This window comes from Aureobasidium subglaciale (assembly GCF_000721755.1).
Source record: "Aureobasidium subglaciale EXF-2481 unplaced genomic scaffold scaffold_20, whole genome shotgun sequence".
NCBI classification, from domain to species: Eukaryota; Fungi; Ascomycota; class Dothideomycetes; order Dothideales; family Saccotheciaceae; genus Aureobasidium; species Aureobasidium subglaciale.
Window position 1 is genome coordinate 223,799 of NW_013566975.1, and position 19,423 is coordinate 243,221.

Sequence of the window (19,423 nt, forward strand, 5' to 3'; positions counted from 1 at the left end):
TCTTTAACTGGTGGCGAGCATGGATGCTCAGGTGAGTCGCACCCCACGTGCCTGCTCAAATTTCTGAAACTGCTTGCTAAACACACACCTTTATGCGCAGGTCGAGAGCGCCATCCAAATTGCCTTTGACCCCCGGGCCGACCAGAACCTCAAAGGACAGGCCTATGAATTTCTGCAACAACTGCGCGACGATGCCTCGGGCTGGCAGGTCTGCCTAGCCCTCTTCACTCGCAACCCTCCACCGGAAGAAGTTGTGCGCCATGTCTGCCTAGAGCTGGTCAGCCATAATGTTCAGGCTGGCCGTCTGGACGAGCAGAGTCTGTCATATGTCAAGGACCAACTTATGACCTACATCCACCACACTTTTGCGAACCAAGCAAACCGTACCGACTCGCCCAGTATCCAGAACAAGCTCACTCAGACCATCACATACCTCTTCACCTCTCTCTACGCCACCGCCTGGCCCACCTTCTTCGAAGACTTCAGGTCTCTGGCTGGCGATGCAGACACAATTGGCTCCGGCAACCCCCAAGGAACCATTCTGTATCTTCGTATCATCAACTCGATCCACGACGAAATCGCCGATGTCCTGATTCCTCGCACTCCCGAAGAGCTGAAACGTAATGCCGATCTCAAAGACTATGTACGCACGCGCGACGCACAAAACATCTCTACCTTTTGGCAACAAGTACTCGCAAGGTGGAGACAAATCGATCTTGGTATTGTTGAGCTGTGCCTTCGTTGCGTCGCACGATGGGTCAGTTGGATTGACATCTCGCTTGTCGTCAACCAGAACATGCTCAATTTCTTGCTCGAGATCGCAGGACAGCCCGACATTTCATCAGCGGAGAGTCCCCAAGCAAAGATTCGCGATGCCGCCATTGACACTTTCACCGAGATTGTGGCCAAGAAGATGCCTAGCCAGGACAAAATACAACTCATCTCATACCTCAACCTGGCCAACGTCGCCGGTCAGCTTGTTGCTAGCCCTGCTCTGAACCAGTCTCGGGGTAGCTCGACCTACGATAACGACCTGGGTGAAACCGTGGCGAAGCTTGTCAACAACGTCGTCTTCGATGTCGTCAAGGTCCTCGACTCGGAAGGCCTCGATGCCAACACTGCTGCACAAGCAGACGAGCTCCTCCAGCTCTTTGTTCCATACCTCCTGCGCTTCTTCTCGGATGAATACGACGAAATCTGCTCCGCCGTCATTCCCTCGCTCACCGACCTGATTACTCTCTTCCGCGTCTTATCCAAGCGTGGAGCACTTCCCGATCACTACCGCCAAATGCTGCAACCTATCCTCGATACCATAATTCTCAAGATGAAGTATGACGAGACGGCGGACTGGGGTTCGGAGGACGATCAGACAGATGAGGCGGAGTTCCAAGAGCTGCGCAGGAGGCTTCATGTCCTTCAGCAGGCTGTGGCTGCAGTTGACGAGAACATGTACATGAACACACTGAGCAGAGTCGTTGCTACAACCTTTAACCGAATCTCATCAGACAACAAGCCCAACTGGCGAGATCTGGATTTGGCCTTGTACGAGATGTACCTCTTTGGCGAATTAGCTATCAAGAATGGTGGCCTATACCAGAAAAGCACTCCCTCTAGCACTGCGTCGCAACATCTCATTGAGATGATGACCAAGCTCGTCGAGTCTGACATTGCTTCTTACCCTCACCCTGCGGTTCAACTCCAGTACATGGATATCTGCGTAAGATACTGCGTCTTCTTTGAGCAGAACACGGACAGTATCGCACGTGTTCTTGAGAACTTTGTCCGCTTTGTGCATAGCGACCATGTCAAGATCAAGACTCGCTCATGGTATTTGTTTTTCCGTTTTGTCAAGCAACTGCGTAGTCAGCTCGGAAACGTCGCACAGACTGTCATTGAAACTGTCGCCGATCTTCTGATCATCCACGCTGAAGTTCCAAAGGAAAGCGACGATGATGACATGTCATCTGAAGAGAACGATCAATCTGCAGACGCCGTCTTCACCAGTCAGCTCTATCTTTTCGAGGCTGTCGGAGCTATTGCATCCACATCCTCGGTACCACTGGAGAACCGTATGCTCTACGCCCGTACTCTTGTCGGCCCCCTGGTTGCAGATCTGGAGCTTCACCTTCCTGTGGCCAAGAATGGCGACGAGCGGGCAATCATTCAGGTCCACCACATTATCCAGGCAGTCGGAACATTAGCGAAGGGCTTCTGTGACTGGATGCCTGGCAACTCATCAGGAGCACCTCCACCCTCGGAGTTGGGCAACGAGTTCTTGGCAGCTGGTGAGGCCGTGTTAACCGCGCTCGAATCTCTCAAAAACTCCATGCTCATTCGCACTGGTGCTCGCTTTGCTTTTTCGCGCATGCTAGGTGTGCTCGGCTCGGGTATCTTGCAAAAGTTGCCAAGATGGATTGATGGTCTGCTGTCGCAGTCCTCCACTAAGGATGAGATGGCTACGTTCCTCAGACTGTTGGACCAGGTCGTGTTCGGCTTCAAGACGGAAATTATCGACATCCTTGACCAACTGCTTACTCCTCTTCTCCAGAGAGTACTTGCAGGTCTGTCAGAACCTACCACCGGTACTGACGATGCAATCCAACTTGGTGAACTGAAGATGCAATACCTGCAATTCGTTCTTGTCATCCTGAACAACGACCTCGCGCCTGTCCTGGTGAGCAGTGCCAACCAGCAGACCTTTGAAACTATCCTCACTACCATTGAGCACTTCTGTCGTGATCCCTCCGACTATCCCACTGCTCGTCTTTCTCTCGCTGTCTTGAGCAAGATGACACAGGTATGGGGCGGACCTGATCTTACCATTCCAGTCCCGGCAGGTGCTCCTCAATCCGCTGCACCGACCGTGCCTGGTTTCGATACCTTCATCATGCAACGCTTCTCTCCTCTCTCGTGGGCCCTCGTCTCGTCCCCGTCCTTCCAACCAAAGGATGCTCAAGCACGCAGCTACCTCACAGAAGCCGCCACCTTGCAATGGACCATCCTCCGCAAATGCGGTGCAGCCTACGAAGCCCACTTGCGAGATTCGGAAATGTCTGGACTGGGTCTACAAGCCCCCATCATTGATGAATACATCACACACCTCGAGACCAAGGACAAGCTCGAGTTCAAAAAGTTTTTCGTTCAATTCGTGCAGCAGGTCAGATCATAAGCGTGGGGGAATCAAGGGGGCAAAATAACCACTGAGCGTTTTTCGAATTGCAAGTTCATCATGGGATTTGCACAAGTAGGAGACTTTTTTCTTTTGCCGTTTTTTCACATGTCCATCCTCCTTTCCCACGATTGAAGATACCCTCCTGAGCAGAAAAGAAAGAATCAAAAAGCCTTTTTCACAAAGCTTGTGCTTGTCATTGTATGTATGCGCGTCGTCTCTGCTACATGCGAGAGTGATCTAGTACTTGCTGTGATAGCAAGTGATGCTGGCAAGCCTGTGGTAAGCCGTGCCTTCTGTCTCTTTCATCAGTGAGTGCTTCCAAAACGGTTCTCAATCCGACCTACATCAAGCAACGATCAAAAGCCCTTTCGCCATCAATAAGAGCAAGTCCAATTCTCACAGTCACGAACCCCAGGTGCATCTACTCCAGTAAACCAAGTCAGCAAACCCCCACCGCAAAACGAGATCACACAACTCACTTACCAAGTACTTTTCAACGATACCCCCACCCTCTAATCCAACTCCAAAGTTTCTTCCACCAACTCCTCTCCACATCGGGCCAATCTTGGGGACCCCAGCCTGTGTGAGTTGAGTTTGTGACGATGTTTGGGACGCGAGGGGTAGTGGGGAGAGGGACTAGACGGTGTGTGCCTCTGGGTGTTAGGGTGGCTGTGGTAGTTGGTGTACTTGCGTTTGAGCGAGGTGGATGGGAAGGGTCAGGGGGAGGTGTTGTGGTGTTGGAGAGGGGCACGGGGCGGATGGTGGTTGTGGACATCTTTGCGGATGAGGGGAAGGATTTGTGGGAGAGGGATGGGAGGGGAGAAGAGGACAGGGAAGGAGTTATGGAAGGAGGATAGGTGTTGGATTTTTGGTCGTTGTGATTCCGGAACATGCTAGATGGATAAAAGACGGCGTGTTGGGTCGATTCGATGTCTTGTTGAGAGTCGACGACTCTGTGGATTCTGGTGGTACCTTCTCTCGCCTTTCCTCAATCGACCGCATCTTTCTTCAGAAGCATAATGTCTATATGCGAGACTTGAAGCTCGCTGAGAGACGTCTGGGGTGAGCAGATGGGGTTATAGTTCAAGTACGAACGAGGGGTTCCTTGATGAACTTTGATATGGAAAGTTCTCGCATACACATAACTCCATTTAGTGCAAAAATGACTGCTGAAATTGAGCGTGAACCACGCTCTCAGCGGATAGTTCTGCACTCGAAAATGCATCATACCTATCTATCTACTGCTCATGAAGACGCTGGCCGCTGCCCACGAAGAAATCAGGTAAGCGTAGCAGTGAGCCTTATGTCTGCATCTTAGTGACCACTTTTTCTGCTCAAATATATTTCGGTACTGTGACAGGAACAAACGACCATTTTGAGGAGTGTCGAGATGCAATGCCATTATTGATGAGTCTATTCTACGTGCTGATAACGCACTGTATTGCGTCTCCTGTAGAATCTCGTGAGAAAATATACAAGAACCAACACGATCATTAATCCAATGCCAGATATGAGCGCTCTATCCTCCATGACTCTGTGTAATGGGTGCGGGCCAGGAACATGTCCAGGGTGGATGTTCCCGACAGAATCGTCTCCAATTGGAGTGAGACTGGCATATTTGTCATCTTGCGACTGCGCGCTAGAGTCTTCGGCTGCTCCAGACTTGCCATTGGATCCATCGTGTTCTTTGATATTGCAAACCCCATCGGGTGTGCAAAAAGTGCCTATCCAAGTACGAGGAACTTCTGATGCTGTGGGTATTGACTTGCGCATCATGATGCCATCAACGCCGACAGCTTCAACATACACAAACGCCATAAAACCTGTTGTCATGAACATAGTTTCAAAGTCCGTCTTCTCTACACTCGCCAGGAGTGAGAAGCTGCCTGAATCATTCTTCGAGGCGCCATAGATATTCCACGAACGGACCTCGGTAGCGCCATTCCAACTAAAGTAGTGAAAAGTGTTTGCAGTCTTTGGTGACGTGCCATGCACTATGGATTTCACTACTGGTGGTAGGTGTGGCTTGCCGGTGAAGTTGAACTTGTAGGAGCGGTATGTGCTCATCGTCCCGTCTTGAAATTTGGCTTCCATGACTGGAGTACCATCTAGAGTGAGTTCGCTGATGAGACCATGAGTAGCCCATCCAATGAACACGTTGTCGTTTGGAAGCGTCTGCGTGTTGCCTCTCGCAATGGAGATTTGATGGTCGGGTCGGTCATAGCTATGGAGGACGCGAGTCGTCATGGGCTTGACAGACGTGTTGAGCTCGACAACCACTGCACGACTCCAGTTTCCAGTCGTCTTACCTTCCTCGTTGATGCCAACTCCGGCATTGTCAAAGAAGGATATGATGGTTTTCGTTTTGTCTTCGTACCGGAATCTGGCGTCGTGCTGCCAGGAGAAGTTGAAGCCGTTCGAATGATCGATATCATGGCTCTTCCCGCTTAGTTCCCACATGACAGATCCATCAGAGCCTGAGATCTTGTATATACTACTAGCATGCCGAGATGAAAGCAGGTAATCACCATCTGCGTTCTTATCTATCGAATTTGCATGACTGTGCTCGAATGTCAGAAGTCGTTCCTAGTCCTAGGATGCTATCACTTACAACCAATCGAAACCTCGTTTCTGTGTTGTCGAGCCTACTTTCGGAAGGTGGAAGTTTGATGCGTTTAGGGGAATATGTTCCAAAGCACTCCAGCGAAACAAAGTTGCACCGCTGGTTAGATTGACCTCAGCAATCCCATCATCCTGAATCCATGTCTTGTTGACCAGAACCGGCTCAGAATAGAGCATGAGAACAGATAAGCCGTCATCAATAACCCTGTATTCATGGATGTTGATCTCTGGGGTGTCGAATAAAGGTAAGGTCGTGTTGACAAGCTCGAATCTGTCGTTTACGAGGACAGCCTTTCCTTGTGGATGATCGGGATAGAACTCATTAGGTGAAATGATGTATGATAGCATAGTCTCGCCTCGAATCGTTACAGTCTTGAAGTCATAGGCATCCCGGCCAGGGAAGATGGTGGAACCCACCCATATCAATTGCTGGAGCATTGTTAGATTATTCCTTGACATATTTGGACCAACCCTTACCCCAGTACTATCAAATATGGTCGGACCAGTCGTATATGCCTCAGCAAGGTCGGTGATCTGTTTGGCAGCTAATTGGGAGTATGGCCCAACAAAAATGTAGCCGGGAGACACTTTTTCCTGATCGTATACAGTAACGTTGAGAAGCGGCGGCCGGAATTGTGGCAGCTAGGTATGGTCAGTAAATCATGCAAGATGCTCAGGACAAAAGATCGTACTGTGTGAAGGCGAACGTGCGATTCGCGGTCAGTAGATGGAAACACTGTCAAGGCGGAGACAGCGGCTGTGAGAAACAGACATATCCAAGAACTTTGCATGTTCTGCTATAACATATCAAATGTGATAATTCATGTCACAGAAAGGTCCATCTCAGGATCCGTCAGGAGTTGGCTACAAGCGCATCCGCCGCCTCCGAGGAGCAGGGATAGCGTCGAAGGATGGCTGCTTCATTTGCCAAGACATGTAATTAAAGAGACAGCGAACGTTCATAAGGCAAGCTCAGAACCATTTGTCAGGGAAACGGTCTTTCCTATGCATCGCTAGTGATAGGCATCGTAAGGATAGTTCCTTCACAAGATTGGTGGTTGTATTGATGGAGAGAGAAGCGTGGAGATACAGAAAGTAAAAACATCACAAGGTGCCTGTCGAATTGGCGAAGTAGGAAGGTGCAAGCGTCATCAAACCCAACCACCTCAATTTCACCAACCTCCCAGACAATCTTCCACATCTATCCTTCCAGCGTCATTGTATTGAATAGAACTTGCTTCTTCAATGACATAGGACTCAACAAGCCGTCTTCAAGTGCGTAGAGACGACGTAGACTCGATCAACTGCGACCGGACCTGTCTTCGCGATTAGCCAAGAACCCGAGATATTGACAACAACAACTTACTCGGCACTCAAAAGCTTGACAGGTTCTGACAGTCGACCACACATCTCGGCTTCAGTCTCTCTGGCAATACGAATCTTGTCATCAAGATCCTGAGCGAGATCCTCCCTTGCCTCCAGCTTTCTGACCAAGTCATCAACAGTCTCCCTGAGCGTGAGCACTGATTTTGCCATAGTGACAATCAGTCTCTTCACGATATGCTGAGTCATCGTAGCGGCTGTCAGCTTGGACTTTTGTCTGTTTCTTAGCTCTTCGACGGTGTCGAGGTCTTTGCTGGCGATGTTGACGACTGCAGTTTCGACATAGCGAAGCATAGAGATTGAGGTGAGTGCAAGTCTGGCGACACCTGGGGTGTCAACGTCGGCGACATCGTCGAGAGCTCTGAAGACGTCTTCGCAGAGTTCGTAGAGTTCGTCATGGTCCATGTCGTAAGGCATCTTGATGTCCTTGTTGAGATGTACCTAGGGATTTGGATTTCGACGGGGAAAAAGATGGGTATGGCTGGCGTATCGATCTAATATGGCCGTGTGAGCTGAGATTCTCATTACCTACTTGATTGTCTCTCTGCAGCAACGCTCCTTTCCTTTCTTCTGTCGTTGATTGCAAGGAGAGGCCAGACTGTTTGCTGCCAGCGCTCGTATCGACACCTTGAAAGACCGCGACATGGACTTTTAGGCCCAAGCGAACATCGGCTATGACCATTCTTGCTGCCATGCGTTTCTTTTGACACAGAGCATACTTCCTGCATACAATTTTTGACTGATGACAGCATGACCTGTGGCGATGAAAATGCGAGAACCGCAATTCTGATCCTCAGCTAGAGCGTCTGTGACCCGGACAATGGACTGAGACATCAGCTACAGTGATACACGCCCATGTAGAGAATCAAGTCTCTCCTTTGAGAGCATCGATAAACCCTACAAACAACGCCTCGCGCCTGGTTTGCCGTCGTGAACAAACACTAGATATCACGCATGTCATCTAAGGCCGCACTGTTAGTTCTGTGCGCATTGTGTGTTGCTCTAGTATCATGGAACAGGATCCGTGTGACCTTAACTCAATCGGTGCACAAGTCGCAGTCGTCACACAGTTCGCCGTCCTCAGTCACTGAAGTTCGGGATCACCGTGGGCGCTGTTGGGGTTTTGGCCATGAATATATGACACCACAGCCACTATTGCAACACAGGGTACGGCAGATGTGCGTGTGCTTGCATGACACATCTGTTCTCGAGTAGTTCTAGCACTTGAGGTCAAAAAAGAAGAAAAATTTGATACGTAGAATTAGAGACAGGGTGGTGCCTCCAGCAGTGTACTTCATAAAATTAGAGAAGAAAAATAGCGTACGTTGAGATGTAGCTTTTAAGAATATACACTCTATTGCTCGTGTCGTCTTTCTATGTTAAATGCGTGTGTATATCATGGCGGGGTTCTGTGCGCCTCTAAACCTCTGTCGACAGAGCATCATCGTGCATGCTCTTCAAAAATCCTGGTAAGCTCTTTTAGCCGTACAGGCTTGGTCAAGAAAAGGTCGACACCACTAGCAAATGCTTCTTGCTGTACACTTGCTGATGCCATGCCAGTAAGTGCGACAATCACCGCTGGGCGTAATCCCTTCGACCGCTCGAATGCTCGGATGTGTCGAGTTGACTCGAGGCCCTAAAGATACGGATTAGCTTGCGCCCATTACTGAATGCGGATATGTTCAGAAAAGCTTACGTCCATCTGAGGCATATTGACGTCCATCAGAACAAAGTCGAAAGATTGCGCGGTCAACTTGTGTTGATTTTGCAAGAGTAGCGAATTCTCGCTATCTTGAGGAAGGCGCGTTGGGTCAACATGGGCCTTATAGGCTTGCACTGCTTCAAGGCCGTTCGTCGCAGTATCGTATGCGTGCCGTTGCTTCTTCATAAAAGTAGCTAATAGATTCAGATTGATGCTGTTATCGTCGACCAGAAGTACTGACACGCCTGCAGCGGATGAAGTTCCGGTGACATTAGGCACTAGTGCCTGTTTCTGAGCATCAATAATATCGGCTTGACGATTGGCTTCGACACTCTGTCGAACCTTGGACATAAGCATTTCTTGAGTCTTCTCCTCCATTGGAGTGAATAGCACAACTTCGGGGTTCGAGCCTGTGCTATTCTGAGAAATGTTAGATTCAGCTCGGCGTGCTCGTGGGCGTCGGGAGGAGATGCTCGTGGTTCGAGAGGGTGCTTGTGTGGGAGTCGTGGTAGAGTCTGGTGTTGAGCATGTCGGATGCTCCAAGCATTGCAGCAGTGTTTTGGCAACCTTATTTGGAGCTAGGGGCTGTGACATGTAATCTAAGCGCGGACTGATGACAGCCATGGACTTGGACGACTGGAGGGAATGTGCAGAAAATAAGTTTCTACACAGAACGATCACCGGTCGCGCACCAATCGGACTTGCGGTTGCAGGCTTGAACGCGAGCTGATTGACCAAAGCGGTTGTATGTCTTTTCATGACAATGTACAAGTCCGCTTCCTCGGGTTCGGAAGTACAGCGGACAGATGCACCGAACCAATTGCTGCATAGGTCAGAGAAGCCCGTCTCGTCATGTTCCCCTTCAGGAATGATCATGTTCAGATGCTTGTCCTGCAGCAGGCTCGTGACAGTTGCTATTGCGGTCGGAGCGTCTGATTCTGCGACAATTTCGGCACGTGTCATTGACACAGTAACAGCAATTTGAGTCCCTTGTCCCTGTTTGCTTGCTACGGAGATCTCACCGCCCATATTGGTGATGATCTGCTTAACGATGCTTAAGCCCAGCCCAGTGCCGGGTGACAGAGGATCTTCCTGGACAAAGGGAGAGAAGACGTTCTCAGACAGGAAGTCCTCAGACATACCTTTGCCAGTATCAGATACTGTCAAAGTGACTTCGATGTCATCCTCGGACGTCGGACTCGGCAAAAGTCTAGATTCTAGCCTTACTGCCACATGCCCTCTTTCAGTGTACTTGAGACTGTTTCCTACGAGATTCAAGATGATTCGAATCCAGCCGCCAGCCTGGGTCGTGAATGTCCAATCCTTAGTTGTGTCATAATCCAGAAGAACAGTGATTGCCTCGAGTCCCTTTACTGGACGTGCAGTCGGGACACCACGAGCCGCTATTCCACCTCCCAATGGTGTCACACGGACAAATTCATTACCAGCGAAAGCGGTGTGAATTACCTCCTCAGCCAAGATGCCGAGATCGACCGGGCTCTGTATTGAATCGGTCCCGTTGCGGTGTAGTTGACTTCTAGTGGATGTGACAGATGGTCTTCGGTAATTGGAGCTATTGGTCAGGTTGTTGATCTTGCTATAAGATAGCAAATTGTCAAACGTATCGAGCAGTGTCTTGCCGCACGTCTCAACTGTGTTGATCAAACTGGACTGGAAAGCGTCAAGAGGCGTACCTTGGAGACACTCGGTACTACCCATGATTCCATGTAAAGGAGTTCTGCGATAAAGTCAATCCTAAACACAGCATCCAAAATGTGTTCACGACGAGAACTTACCTAAGCTCGTGAGATATCGAACTAATGAATGTCGCCTTAGCTCTGTCTGCCATTTTGACATCGATCCTAGCAATCTCTGACATGACTGATTGACCGAATGCGATCATGTAGTTAAGTTCGCTGTCTGTTGACAAAATACGGGTTGGGCTGCACGTCCAGAGTATGCTTCCGGCAAACCACCTACTACGGTGTGGATCCCACATACCCACTAGGGCCAAGCTACGGGCGCCAGGAAAGATTTGCTGGATCATCCTTCTCTCTCGCCAGCGTTCACCTCTACGATTTACACTGTCGGCTGTCCGGGGAGAATCGAGCGGGCCTTCATGGGAGCTACTGTCTTCCTCGTCGTAGCTCCAAATCTTTCCCTTGGGATATTTGGCCAACAGCTGTTGCAAGAACCTCTCGCTAACAGGTAACGGAGAGGCCAGGCTGGCAACATGAGAAGACCTGCGTTTGCTGAACGCAACCAAAGAGCTGCCCAACACGTTACATCGTTTCTCATCAGTGCCGTTCATAAGACTGTCGGTAGTCCTGATCGAATACGAAGACGTCCCAGTGGAAGACTGAGTGGCAGATCCTTGATGCTGCCGGTTACCGTCCACAAGGCCAGCGAACGATCCTATCGAAGCGTCGAGAAAGATGGCACCATCGACGTCGACAGATCTTCTGATGATATCCGCGGCCCGTTTGAAAGTGTTTTTGATACCGGGAGCGATTGAATCTTCCTGTAGCTGGTTACCAACATCCGTCTCCTCTGAGGACTGCTGTGCTTCCTGAGCGGAAATATCTGAATGGCGCGTTTCCGGGACATGAGCTCCCACGAATTCTCTGACAGAAGGTGAAGCCGCTGCGCTAACCTCGGGACTGTCTATAGAAGTAAATTTGGTCTGCAGGTGGCTGGAAGATGGTTTAGAAGATCGGAATGCAGATCGAGCAGTGCGAACCCCGGATCGAGGACGGTCTGCCTTCTCTTGGTGCAGACTATTCCACCAGTCTTTTAAATTAGGTTTGCCATGGACCAGTTGCCCCAATCCTTGAACCATGCTTTTCGATCGGCCGAGTTCAGCTGTCGCTCTGACCATTTCCAGATGCGCCATGATAGTAGAGGACAGGTCTTTCATGAACTCCACCTCGGTCGCAGTAAGGCCTTCCTGGCGAGGTTGATCGTCCAAGATACAGAAGACGCCGATGTTGTGTCCGTTGGGTGAGATGATTGGCACGCCTGCATAGAAACGACCTAAAAGATATCAGCGAACGTCAATGCCTGAACCTCATGTTCGTGGTCACTCGCCATGCGGAACTTCGGTGACCAAAGCATGATCCTTGAACAGCACGTGCTGAGATAGATCTGGAAAGACTACAACATCTCCTTTGTCTTCGCTGACAAGGAGATCTGGAGCAACAAGAAGACCAGCAGCATATTCGCATGGAGTGGCTCTACGCTCGAAAGCAGTTGCACCAACCCACAGGTTATCCTTTTCATCATCGGCGGTATTTTTCTCAAGCGACAGAGTCTTTGTGGCCTCGGCAAGGATATATCTTATCAGCGGTCAGCGTGGGCGAAGCAGAGCGATGTTGGTGGATCCGATACTGGTGTTTGCGATCGATGAGCGATATAAAAGCTCTACGGACTCCCAGTCTAAACGAAGCAAGCTGAGCGAATGCAGTAAGGGCACGGTCTGGCGATGAACATGGTCCAGTAGGAGGAGATGCAGGGATGCTGGCCTGGACGAGGTCTTGCAATGGCTGGTAGTATCTAGCGATCCAGTCAGTGTCAGGGACAATGTTGAACAGGCAATGCCATGAATGCGACAAACGCACTTGTGAGCTTCGCGCTCCCTCAAGACATCATCGTCTAGGGCAGGTTGCAGAAGAATGCTAGTCTTCCCACAAGCAGAAGCCATTGCGGCGACAGGCGTCAGTCAGTCGCGAGAGACGTATGCATACGATACGAGAGCTAGGAGTATGCTGGATATCGCTAAGGGTACAATGGAATGGGAGAACAGAACCTGAGCCGCGACCAGCGGGGCAGGCATGTTTGGAAAAGAGGGTTACCAAAGCCACAACCAAACCATCGAAACCTTTTGCCACCGCATACAGAACTCAAATCAACGGTTGGCGTCTACTACAAATATCCCCCTCCCGTTGCGCCAGTTGCTCCTCGCTTGCACGATCCATGTCGACGAGTACAAATTGTAGCATCGTAGACGGGCTTGAGTGAGGACCGTCTGAGTCGTAAGTTGTTATGCGCATGAGTGGGTCGCCGACCGAAACACAGCCCATGTGCATACTGATCGGCTTCTGATCGGCTTCAGATTCCTTAACGCCATCGATGCCTATTCAGCCACCATCGTGCTATGAAAGACGGCCAAGCAACGTATCGTCACATCATGAGTATCTTGATTTCAGCTGAACGAGCTTTACGAGCATACTGGTCGAAGCCATGCTGTAAGGGATATATCCAAGCGACAGTTCAATCAAAGCTGCTCTTGAGACGAGTTATACTTTCAAAGACCCCTTCAACCACGAAACGCCATCAAGCCACCATGGAGGCGCACTCCGCATCCTCGTCGATATGCGGCAAGCGCGGATCGATTCTTGGTAAACCTTATCACAAAACACATCACCAGATTCCGTTGTGATTTCTCGTAAAGACAGCTCGCAGTCAATTTTGGCACGGGTCGAGACTATGCCAGGCACAGGGGCCTGGTCAATGAATTCGCAGATCCGATACCGAATTCATGCACTGCAGGGCGGACGGTGAGTGTCGGACCGGCCAGCATGGTTTTACTCTCTCTCGAATCCCATGGGTTCCTACCGAACTTCAAAGGTCGCCGAAGCCTGAGGTAAATGCTGATGCCTCTCAGCAGATTGATCCAGGCTCGTTTGTGGTCTCTGTGGGTCGGGGGTATATCGAAGCTTGCGTCAGGCATAGTGTCCTCCAAATGTCAGATGTCCCAACGTCATGTTGCCACTCCTCAATGTGCAGGAAGGTGCTATGGATATGTACACAACTGGTTGTTGACGGCATGGGAAAGAGCAGAGAGACAGATGATTGGATCGACAGCAGATCACCCCTCAGCCGCCGTCTTGGCAGAGATCTTGCAACGATCGAACCCGAAGCGCAATTTGCGACTGAGCACTGTCACTGCAAACAGTAGCAATCTACCCATCTCGATCACATCTCATCATCTTGAGCATGGATGCTCGCATACGTCCGTAGCACGATTCAAGTATGTCATCGCTCGCAGCCGGATGTGGCGTGTTCGCCCAAAAACACGACGAGCAGACCAGAGGCCGAATGCAATACTTGAATTTGACTAGCTTGTTGAACCACAACTTCTGCACCGCTGCTCCAGTATGCTCGTCAATCTTGACCTAGTTTCGCGGACACCTGATGGTGCTTCTCCTCAGTTCCGCTACTCGACTTCCAGTCGCAAGCTGTCGTACTGGACATAGGTACTTCTTGGAAGCACTGCACTCTCATAATCTGTGGCATTGAACGGCAAGCTCAAGATCATCGTGTTCTGGCCTTCCTTCAACAGGACGGCGTCGAACTCGTACTTGTGCGCAAGAGCATAACAGATCACAGCAGATCTGGTGGCGCATGAACTGCTTTGGTTCCACCTGAGTCGCTTGTCAGTATGGCAATTCATCGATGTTGGTGTCTCTCATCTCAGTCACGTACGGGATATCCCAAGGCTCGAGCTCATTGCCGTTCATGACTACTGTCAGGGGTAGGTTGTTCCACAGCTGTGTCGCATTCCAGTTGTCTGTGTTGCCGGCAGCTGTCTTTGCACCTGCCAGTTGTATCTTGACGAGAGTCAGCGGATTGGTCTTGAGGTCAGAAGCACTGGCTTACTGTGAGGGTAGCGTCCTTTGCTTTCTTCAATTCGCTCTTCTTCGCATTGAACAATACGGTCCAGTTATTGACCTTCTCATAGTAGGGCTCTGGTCTAACCGAGTTTGCATAGCCGCCAAACACGCTCCAATGGACTGTCACGAGTGTCAGATCTTAGTCTTTGAGTCGGCGTAAAACAGACTTACCATAATTGAAGTCCTTCTGCTCATCGCTCTTGCCGACCTCGAAAATCACGCCATCAGGGTAATCGATCGGGAAGTCCCAATTACCCCAGTATATTCTGTACTCGGGAGGCTGTAAGGGCTTGCTTGGATCACCTTGGTCGCCATGCCTGTACTCTCCGCTGCTGCGATCAGGGGTACCGATACGCCAGAGTTCTTTTCCGGCAGTCTCTTCACGCCATTTGACTTTGGTCGTGGTGACCTTGCCGAGTGCAACCACGATATCGTCTTGGATATACTGACCAAAGATGCCATCGGCATATACGGTGAGTCTGTAAGTCCCCGGTTTAACCATAGGGATCTCGATATTTCCTTTCTGGTCAACATCACCCCAATACTGGTAAGCTTGGACGTCTAGAACGTTGTCCTGGAAGTCGACACCGTTCTGGGCGAGCACGGCAATGGGACGCTTTGCACCCTTGGGCAGATCGATGCGACCCTTCCATGTCGATCTTTTCGTGGATGGAATGTAATTTGGCACCAGATGAGCGATAGAGTCGTAGAATGCAGTGTTCCAGATAGGGGAGGCAAATTGTTCGGCCTCCGCACGCAACTCTGCCAAGGTGGTCGTGTTGGATCCTTTGTTGAAGTGGAAGTATTGAGGCCCAAAGGTACGGTCAAATCCGGTAGTGATATTAGGGACGTTATCTCCATGGTGATTCGAAGCTGCGTCTGGGTCAGTGCAATCATGGTAAGGTAGGAGATGTATGCTAACAGATGTAGTTATATACAATACCGTCCACCGTCAGATCAGAGTGTGTTGGACCACCAAAGTAGGTATCGACAGTATTCATCACAAGCCAAGCGCCGAAAGTCGACCCGTCCTTGCTCGTGGATCCGTCGCCATACATTCCATGGACTTTGTGGTCTCTCCACTCGTCCGAGAAAGTATACTTTGTGAAGTAATCGGCGAATTGCTCCACATAAGGTGCCTCGGTATAGTTGCCAATATACCAAGTCGCATCCTGGACTGTCTTTGAGTACTTCAGAGTGTCTGATGATGGTAAAGGAGCATTGATCTTGTCGTTTGTCGAGATGTGAGTCCACAGAGGTGTAGTCGGTCTGAACAGCGTTCTGAACTCTTGCAGGTTCCTGACCGAACATTAGCATACGTCGATTTTCCAGGGATTCTGGAGCACCCACCTCAAGAACGGCTTCGTCTCGTTATAATAAGCCAAACGAGAAAAAGTATGTAGCCCACTCTCTGTGTCCCTCAAAAACCAATACTGCTCGAGCACTTGCCCAGTAATTGGATAAATTTCCGACATAACGATACCACCATAGGGTACTCCAGTCGAGTCACTGCCATTGAATAGTTTGAATGTAGCATACTTGCCGGGAGTATACGCGCCAGAAGGCACACAATAGCAGTCCAGATATGGTCCGATACCGTTCTGGCCAGCTGCATTACCACCAGGGGTGACTTCATTATACTCTTTCGTGCCGAGGAGGTTCTGCCCATCTAGAGTCAGGATATCCATGATTCCTGTTGACTTATTGACGGAGGCATATAGACGGTCATTGGCGATAACCAAAGCCTTGGAATCTTGAGTAGCATTAAGGAAGCCATGAACAGGGTGAAAGAAGGACAAAAAACACAATAGCAGTATGCACTGCAGTAAACGAGGTACTACCATAGTAAATGCTAGTAACTGAGACATAGCATCTCTACTTCTCACACACCTCTTTTATCAGGATATGATACTGAATGATCGACCATATTTACCCCATCTCTACCCCATCTTTCCCTTCAATTTCTCCGCAAAACATCTTTAGTCCGTGAGAGAGGAGGAAACATCATCGTGGTGAGGTTGCATACCACTTACGGTTCGGCGCATTGAGGACCGAAGTGCATGTTGCATAGCCCCCCCACGCCAAGTGCGTGCTTATTGTTCCGTTGGATCCTGATACCAAGACCATGCTCTGACTTTGCATGTCCACCGATATTGCTTAGCCCAGACAAGAAAAATCAAGACGGCTGCTGGAGAAACAAAGATTTGCTTTAGGATCTCAGCATATCAAACCAGACAGACTAATGATCTTGTCACACATCAGAGAGCAAAGATGATGGTCTAGGGTTACTTCCAACATGGGATCAGCATTGGCAGGTGACCTTGCTGCGTTATAATCTCGTATCCAAACATGCATGGGGAGCAGATTCCAACAGCTCGGGTCGATTTAACCGATGAGAAGATCGTCTCGAGAGATCATCCAGATGACTTGGCATTGACTTGAGTGCAGGATATCCGTGAAATCAACCCTAATGCATATTGACAACCAGGCGATATAGTGGATGTACACACATGATCACCTAACTATTTAGATTCAGAGGGTAACAGTAAACACGATTTGATATCAACAACTAAATATGACTAGCATCCAATCATCTTTCTTGCTCTAGTAGACATAGCGGAAGTTGGGGTTCTCTCTATCAGTCAGATCATCAAAAGCATGGGTATAAGAATCATCCGCAGCAGCTCCGACACCAGCAGCAGCCAAAGCATCTTTCTTTGCGTTACAGCGCTTAAGCCAGAAGCGCAAGAATACAATAACGATAACGAGCAAGACGTAGCAACCCATGTGCGTAGCGAAAGCGATAAAGTAACGAGGTGCATCGTAGCTCAAGAAGACTTGAGGTCCAATGGCATTGCCAGCAGCCCACGCGGCAAAGTTGGCAGCGACAACGACCGACTTTTTGGTTTGGCCACCAATGTTACGAGACAGCATTGACATGGCGAGAGTTTGTGCGGCCCAGAAGGAGAGAACGACGTAGTAGGAGAACAACAGACCTGCTTGAGTGGCAGTATTGGTGTTTACGACTGTCATGAGGACGATGGTTCCAGCAAAGGATGGGATGACGAAAGCTCCCATGACGAGCAGATTCTGCCCAGTCTTCTTTACGATCCAGGTCGAGGTAAGCAGAACAATGACAATGTAGGCACCAAGTACCATTGCAAGGAGTTGCGTCTGGAGAGTGGTAAAGTGAAGGCCCTTGACGATGATGTTGGCGAAGGCACCAAGACCGCTGGTCGGGAGCGTGGTGCAGATTTGGATCAACATGTAACAGTAGAGCTGAGGGTCCATGAGGGCTTCTTTGACCTGCTCAGGACGGAACTTTTTGTTCTGAAGACCAGTCTGGTTGGAGCGAACTCTCTCAACCATAAGTTTCTGCCACAGGTTAGAACTCTGCTTTGCGTGCTGGGGCTGTGATTTTGCTTACCTTGTCTTCCTCGGAGAAGCACTTAGCACGCATGGGCGAGTCGGGTAGCCACCAAAGTACGAAGATACCCCAGACTACAGAGATCGAACCATAGGTGATGAAGATGGCTTGATAAGACTTCACAGATCTGTCATTGCCAAGCAGGGAGAAGGCATAGGCCAAAAGACCACCCACAATCTGCTGAGCACCGTTCATGACGTACCAGTACGTTACTGTCTGTGCCTGCTCTTCTCTCTTGTACCAAAGGGATGACATGATCAAGAAAGCAGGCTGACAGACGGCTTCGAAGATACCCAGGAAGGTACGGCAGACAACGAGGGTCGTAAAGTTTGTAGCAGTAGAATGAAGTGCGAGAACGATACCCCAAAGGATGATGTTCAGAGAAAGATACTTGGCAATAGGTACGCGCTGAATGATCCAATTGGTTGGATATTCGACGAAGAGGACGGCGATGTAGATACAGGTTGTCAACCATGGAAACTGGACGAGATCAGCGTCTGTTTTTCAAAAAGACGGTGGATTACAATGTACCTTGTTCGAATCAAGCAGATTCAGATCTTCTCTGATACCCATGATACTCGTGAAACTCATCGTTCCCTTGTCAAGGGCTTGAATGAAGTACGTCAAGATCATGATAACAAGGACTCTTTTGTCAATCATCTTCTTGAGGCGCTTCGACTCTTCCTCGGAGATTTCGATACGCTCGCCAGCAGTATACTTGGCGAGTTCTTTATCCACACGTTCGTAGTTCATGTGGTCGCCCTTGAGGGTTTCATCGGTGGACATGACTGTCTCGAGGCGGACGAGATCGTCCTTCTCCATAGGGGCGGAGGCAGAATTGATGTTGGACGACATGGTCGCTTCAAAATTGACAAAAGTAGATGATAGACCAGAATGAGACGAAAGTCCTAGGTAAAGGTCGCTGAAGCAGAAACAAGGGATATGCCCTACGCTGCATGATCCTTTATCTATGCGTGAGGTTGCACTCGGTAGTCATTGTCCCATGCCCAGACGGACTAACCATCTCACCTGTTGCTTGTATGGGAACGTCTCTTCATCCGAGTTGAGTAAGCCCTGATGATCTTGGTGCATGTCCCATGGGGTTTGGGGTACCCCCCCCACACTCCTCCAGGCAATAGATGGGCGCCACTGGGGACGCCATCTCAACGGGCGGAGCGGGGAGGACAAGGTTAGCGAGTCAAGAAGACCAAACATCCGCTCGGATAACTCAGTCCGAAAGGCTTCCGGCGGGTTGATGTACTATTGGTGGATTGTGCAGGTTGTGGAGTGTGGTTAAATTGACTGCATGTTGCGTTGTGATCCTTCAGCTTGGCGGTCGGCTGCTCGGGGCAAAGATGTCGAGAGATCGACAACAGGTGAGGGGATACTTATTGCAAAGTACTATCTTGAGAAACATTGAGAGGTTGAAAACATTTGCCCTCTCT

At 49.7% G+C, this 19,423-nt stretch overlaps 8 protein-coding genes across 8 annotated transcripts; 2 read left to right on the top strand and 6 right to left on the bottom strand.

Annotated features, from left to right (window-relative positions):
- Window positions 1-19: 19 nt before the first annotated feature.
- AUEXF2481DRAFT_47839 (uncharacterized protein) lies at window positions 20-3,169 on the top strand (the record flags this gene model as incomplete). Its single annotated transcript, XM_013485734.1, has 2 exons — window positions 20-31; window positions 101-3,169. 2 exons carry the CDS (start codon window positions 20-22, stop codon window positions 3,167-3,169), a joined length of 3,081 nt encoding a protein of 1,026 aa, XP_013341188.1.
- A 248-nt stretch (window positions 3,170-3,417) lies between these two features.
- On the bottom strand, window positions 3,418-4,172 carry AUEXF2481DRAFT_414938 (uncharacterized protein). Its single transcript, XM_013485794.1, has one exon. It carries the CDS (start codon window positions 4,062-4,064, stop codon window positions 3,666-3,668), a length of 399 nt encoding a protein of 132 aa, XP_013341248.1. The 5' UTR covers window positions 4,065-4,172; the 3' UTR covers window positions 3,418-3,665.
- A 413-nt stretch (window positions 4,173-4,585) lies between these two features.
- AUEXF2481DRAFT_31937 (uncharacterized protein) lies at window positions 4,586-6,585 on the bottom strand (the record flags this gene model as incomplete). The annotated part of the gene is made up of 4 exons (XM_013485680.1): window positions 4,586-5,732; window positions 5,784-6,223; window positions 6,272-6,436; window positions 6,487-6,585. 4 exons carry the CDS (start codon window positions 6,583-6,585, stop codon window positions 4,586-4,588), a joined length of 1,851 nt encoding a protein of 616 aa, XP_013341134.1.
- Window positions 6,586-7,094: 509 nt separating this feature from the next.
- On the bottom strand, window positions 7,095-7,594 carry AUEXF2481DRAFT_7433 (uncharacterized protein; the record flags this gene model as incomplete). Its single annotated transcript, XM_013485646.1, has 2 exons — window positions 7,095-7,110; window positions 7,161-7,594. 2 exons carry the CDS (start codon window positions 7,592-7,594, stop codon window positions 7,095-7,097), a joined length of 450 nt encoding a protein of 149 aa, XP_013341100.1.
- Window positions 7,595-8,505: 911 nt separating this feature from the next.
- AUEXF2481DRAFT_415026 (uncharacterized protein) lies at window positions 8,506-12,805 on the bottom strand. Its single transcript, XM_013485795.1, has 6 exons — window positions 12,497-12,805; window positions 12,267-12,431; window positions 11,967-12,214; window positions 10,676-11,912; window positions 8,874-10,617; window positions 8,506-8,813 (listed from the first exon to the last, which is right to left on the bottom strand). Exons 1-6 carry the CDS (start codon window positions 12,577-12,579, stop codon window positions 8,619-8,621), a joined length of 3,672 nt encoding a protein of 1,223 aa, XP_013341249.1. The 5' UTR covers window positions 12,580-12,805; the 3' UTR covers window positions 8,506-8,618.
- A 616-nt stretch (window positions 12,806-13,421) lies between these two features.
- AUEXF2481DRAFT_415017 (uncharacterized protein) lies at window positions 13,422-14,034 on the top strand. The gene has a single exon (XM_013485796.1). The coding sequence runs from the start codon at window positions 13,526-13,528 to the stop codon at window positions 13,997-13,999; it is 474 nt and encodes a 157-aa protein (XP_013341250.1). The 5' UTR covers window positions 13,422-13,525; the 3' UTR covers window positions 14,000-14,034.
- Window positions 14,035-14,094: 60 nt separating this feature from the next.
- Window positions 14,095-16,478, bottom strand: AUEXF2481DRAFT_47840 (polysaccharide lyase family 4 protein; the record flags this gene model as incomplete). The annotated part of the gene is made up of 7 exons (XM_013485735.1): window positions 14,095-14,302; window positions 14,364-14,488; window positions 14,538-14,671; window positions 14,723-15,424; window positions 15,474-15,850; window positions 15,902-16,304; window positions 16,442-16,478. 7 exons carry the CDS (start codon window positions 16,476-16,478, stop codon window positions 14,095-14,097), a joined length of 1,986 nt encoding a protein of 661 aa, XP_013341189.1.
- A 677-nt stretch (window positions 16,479-17,155) lies between these two features.
- Window positions 17,156-18,731, bottom strand: AUEXF2481DRAFT_68377 (uncharacterized protein; the record flags this gene model as incomplete). Its single annotated transcript, XM_013485756.1, has 3 exons — window positions 17,156-17,926; window positions 17,979-18,458; window positions 18,510-18,731. The coding sequence occupies 3 exons, from the start codon at window positions 18,729-18,731 to the stop codon at window positions 17,156-17,158; spliced, it is 1,473 nt and encodes a 490-aa protein (XP_013341210.1).
- Between the last annotated feature and the right edge of the window lie 692 nt (window positions 18,732-19,423).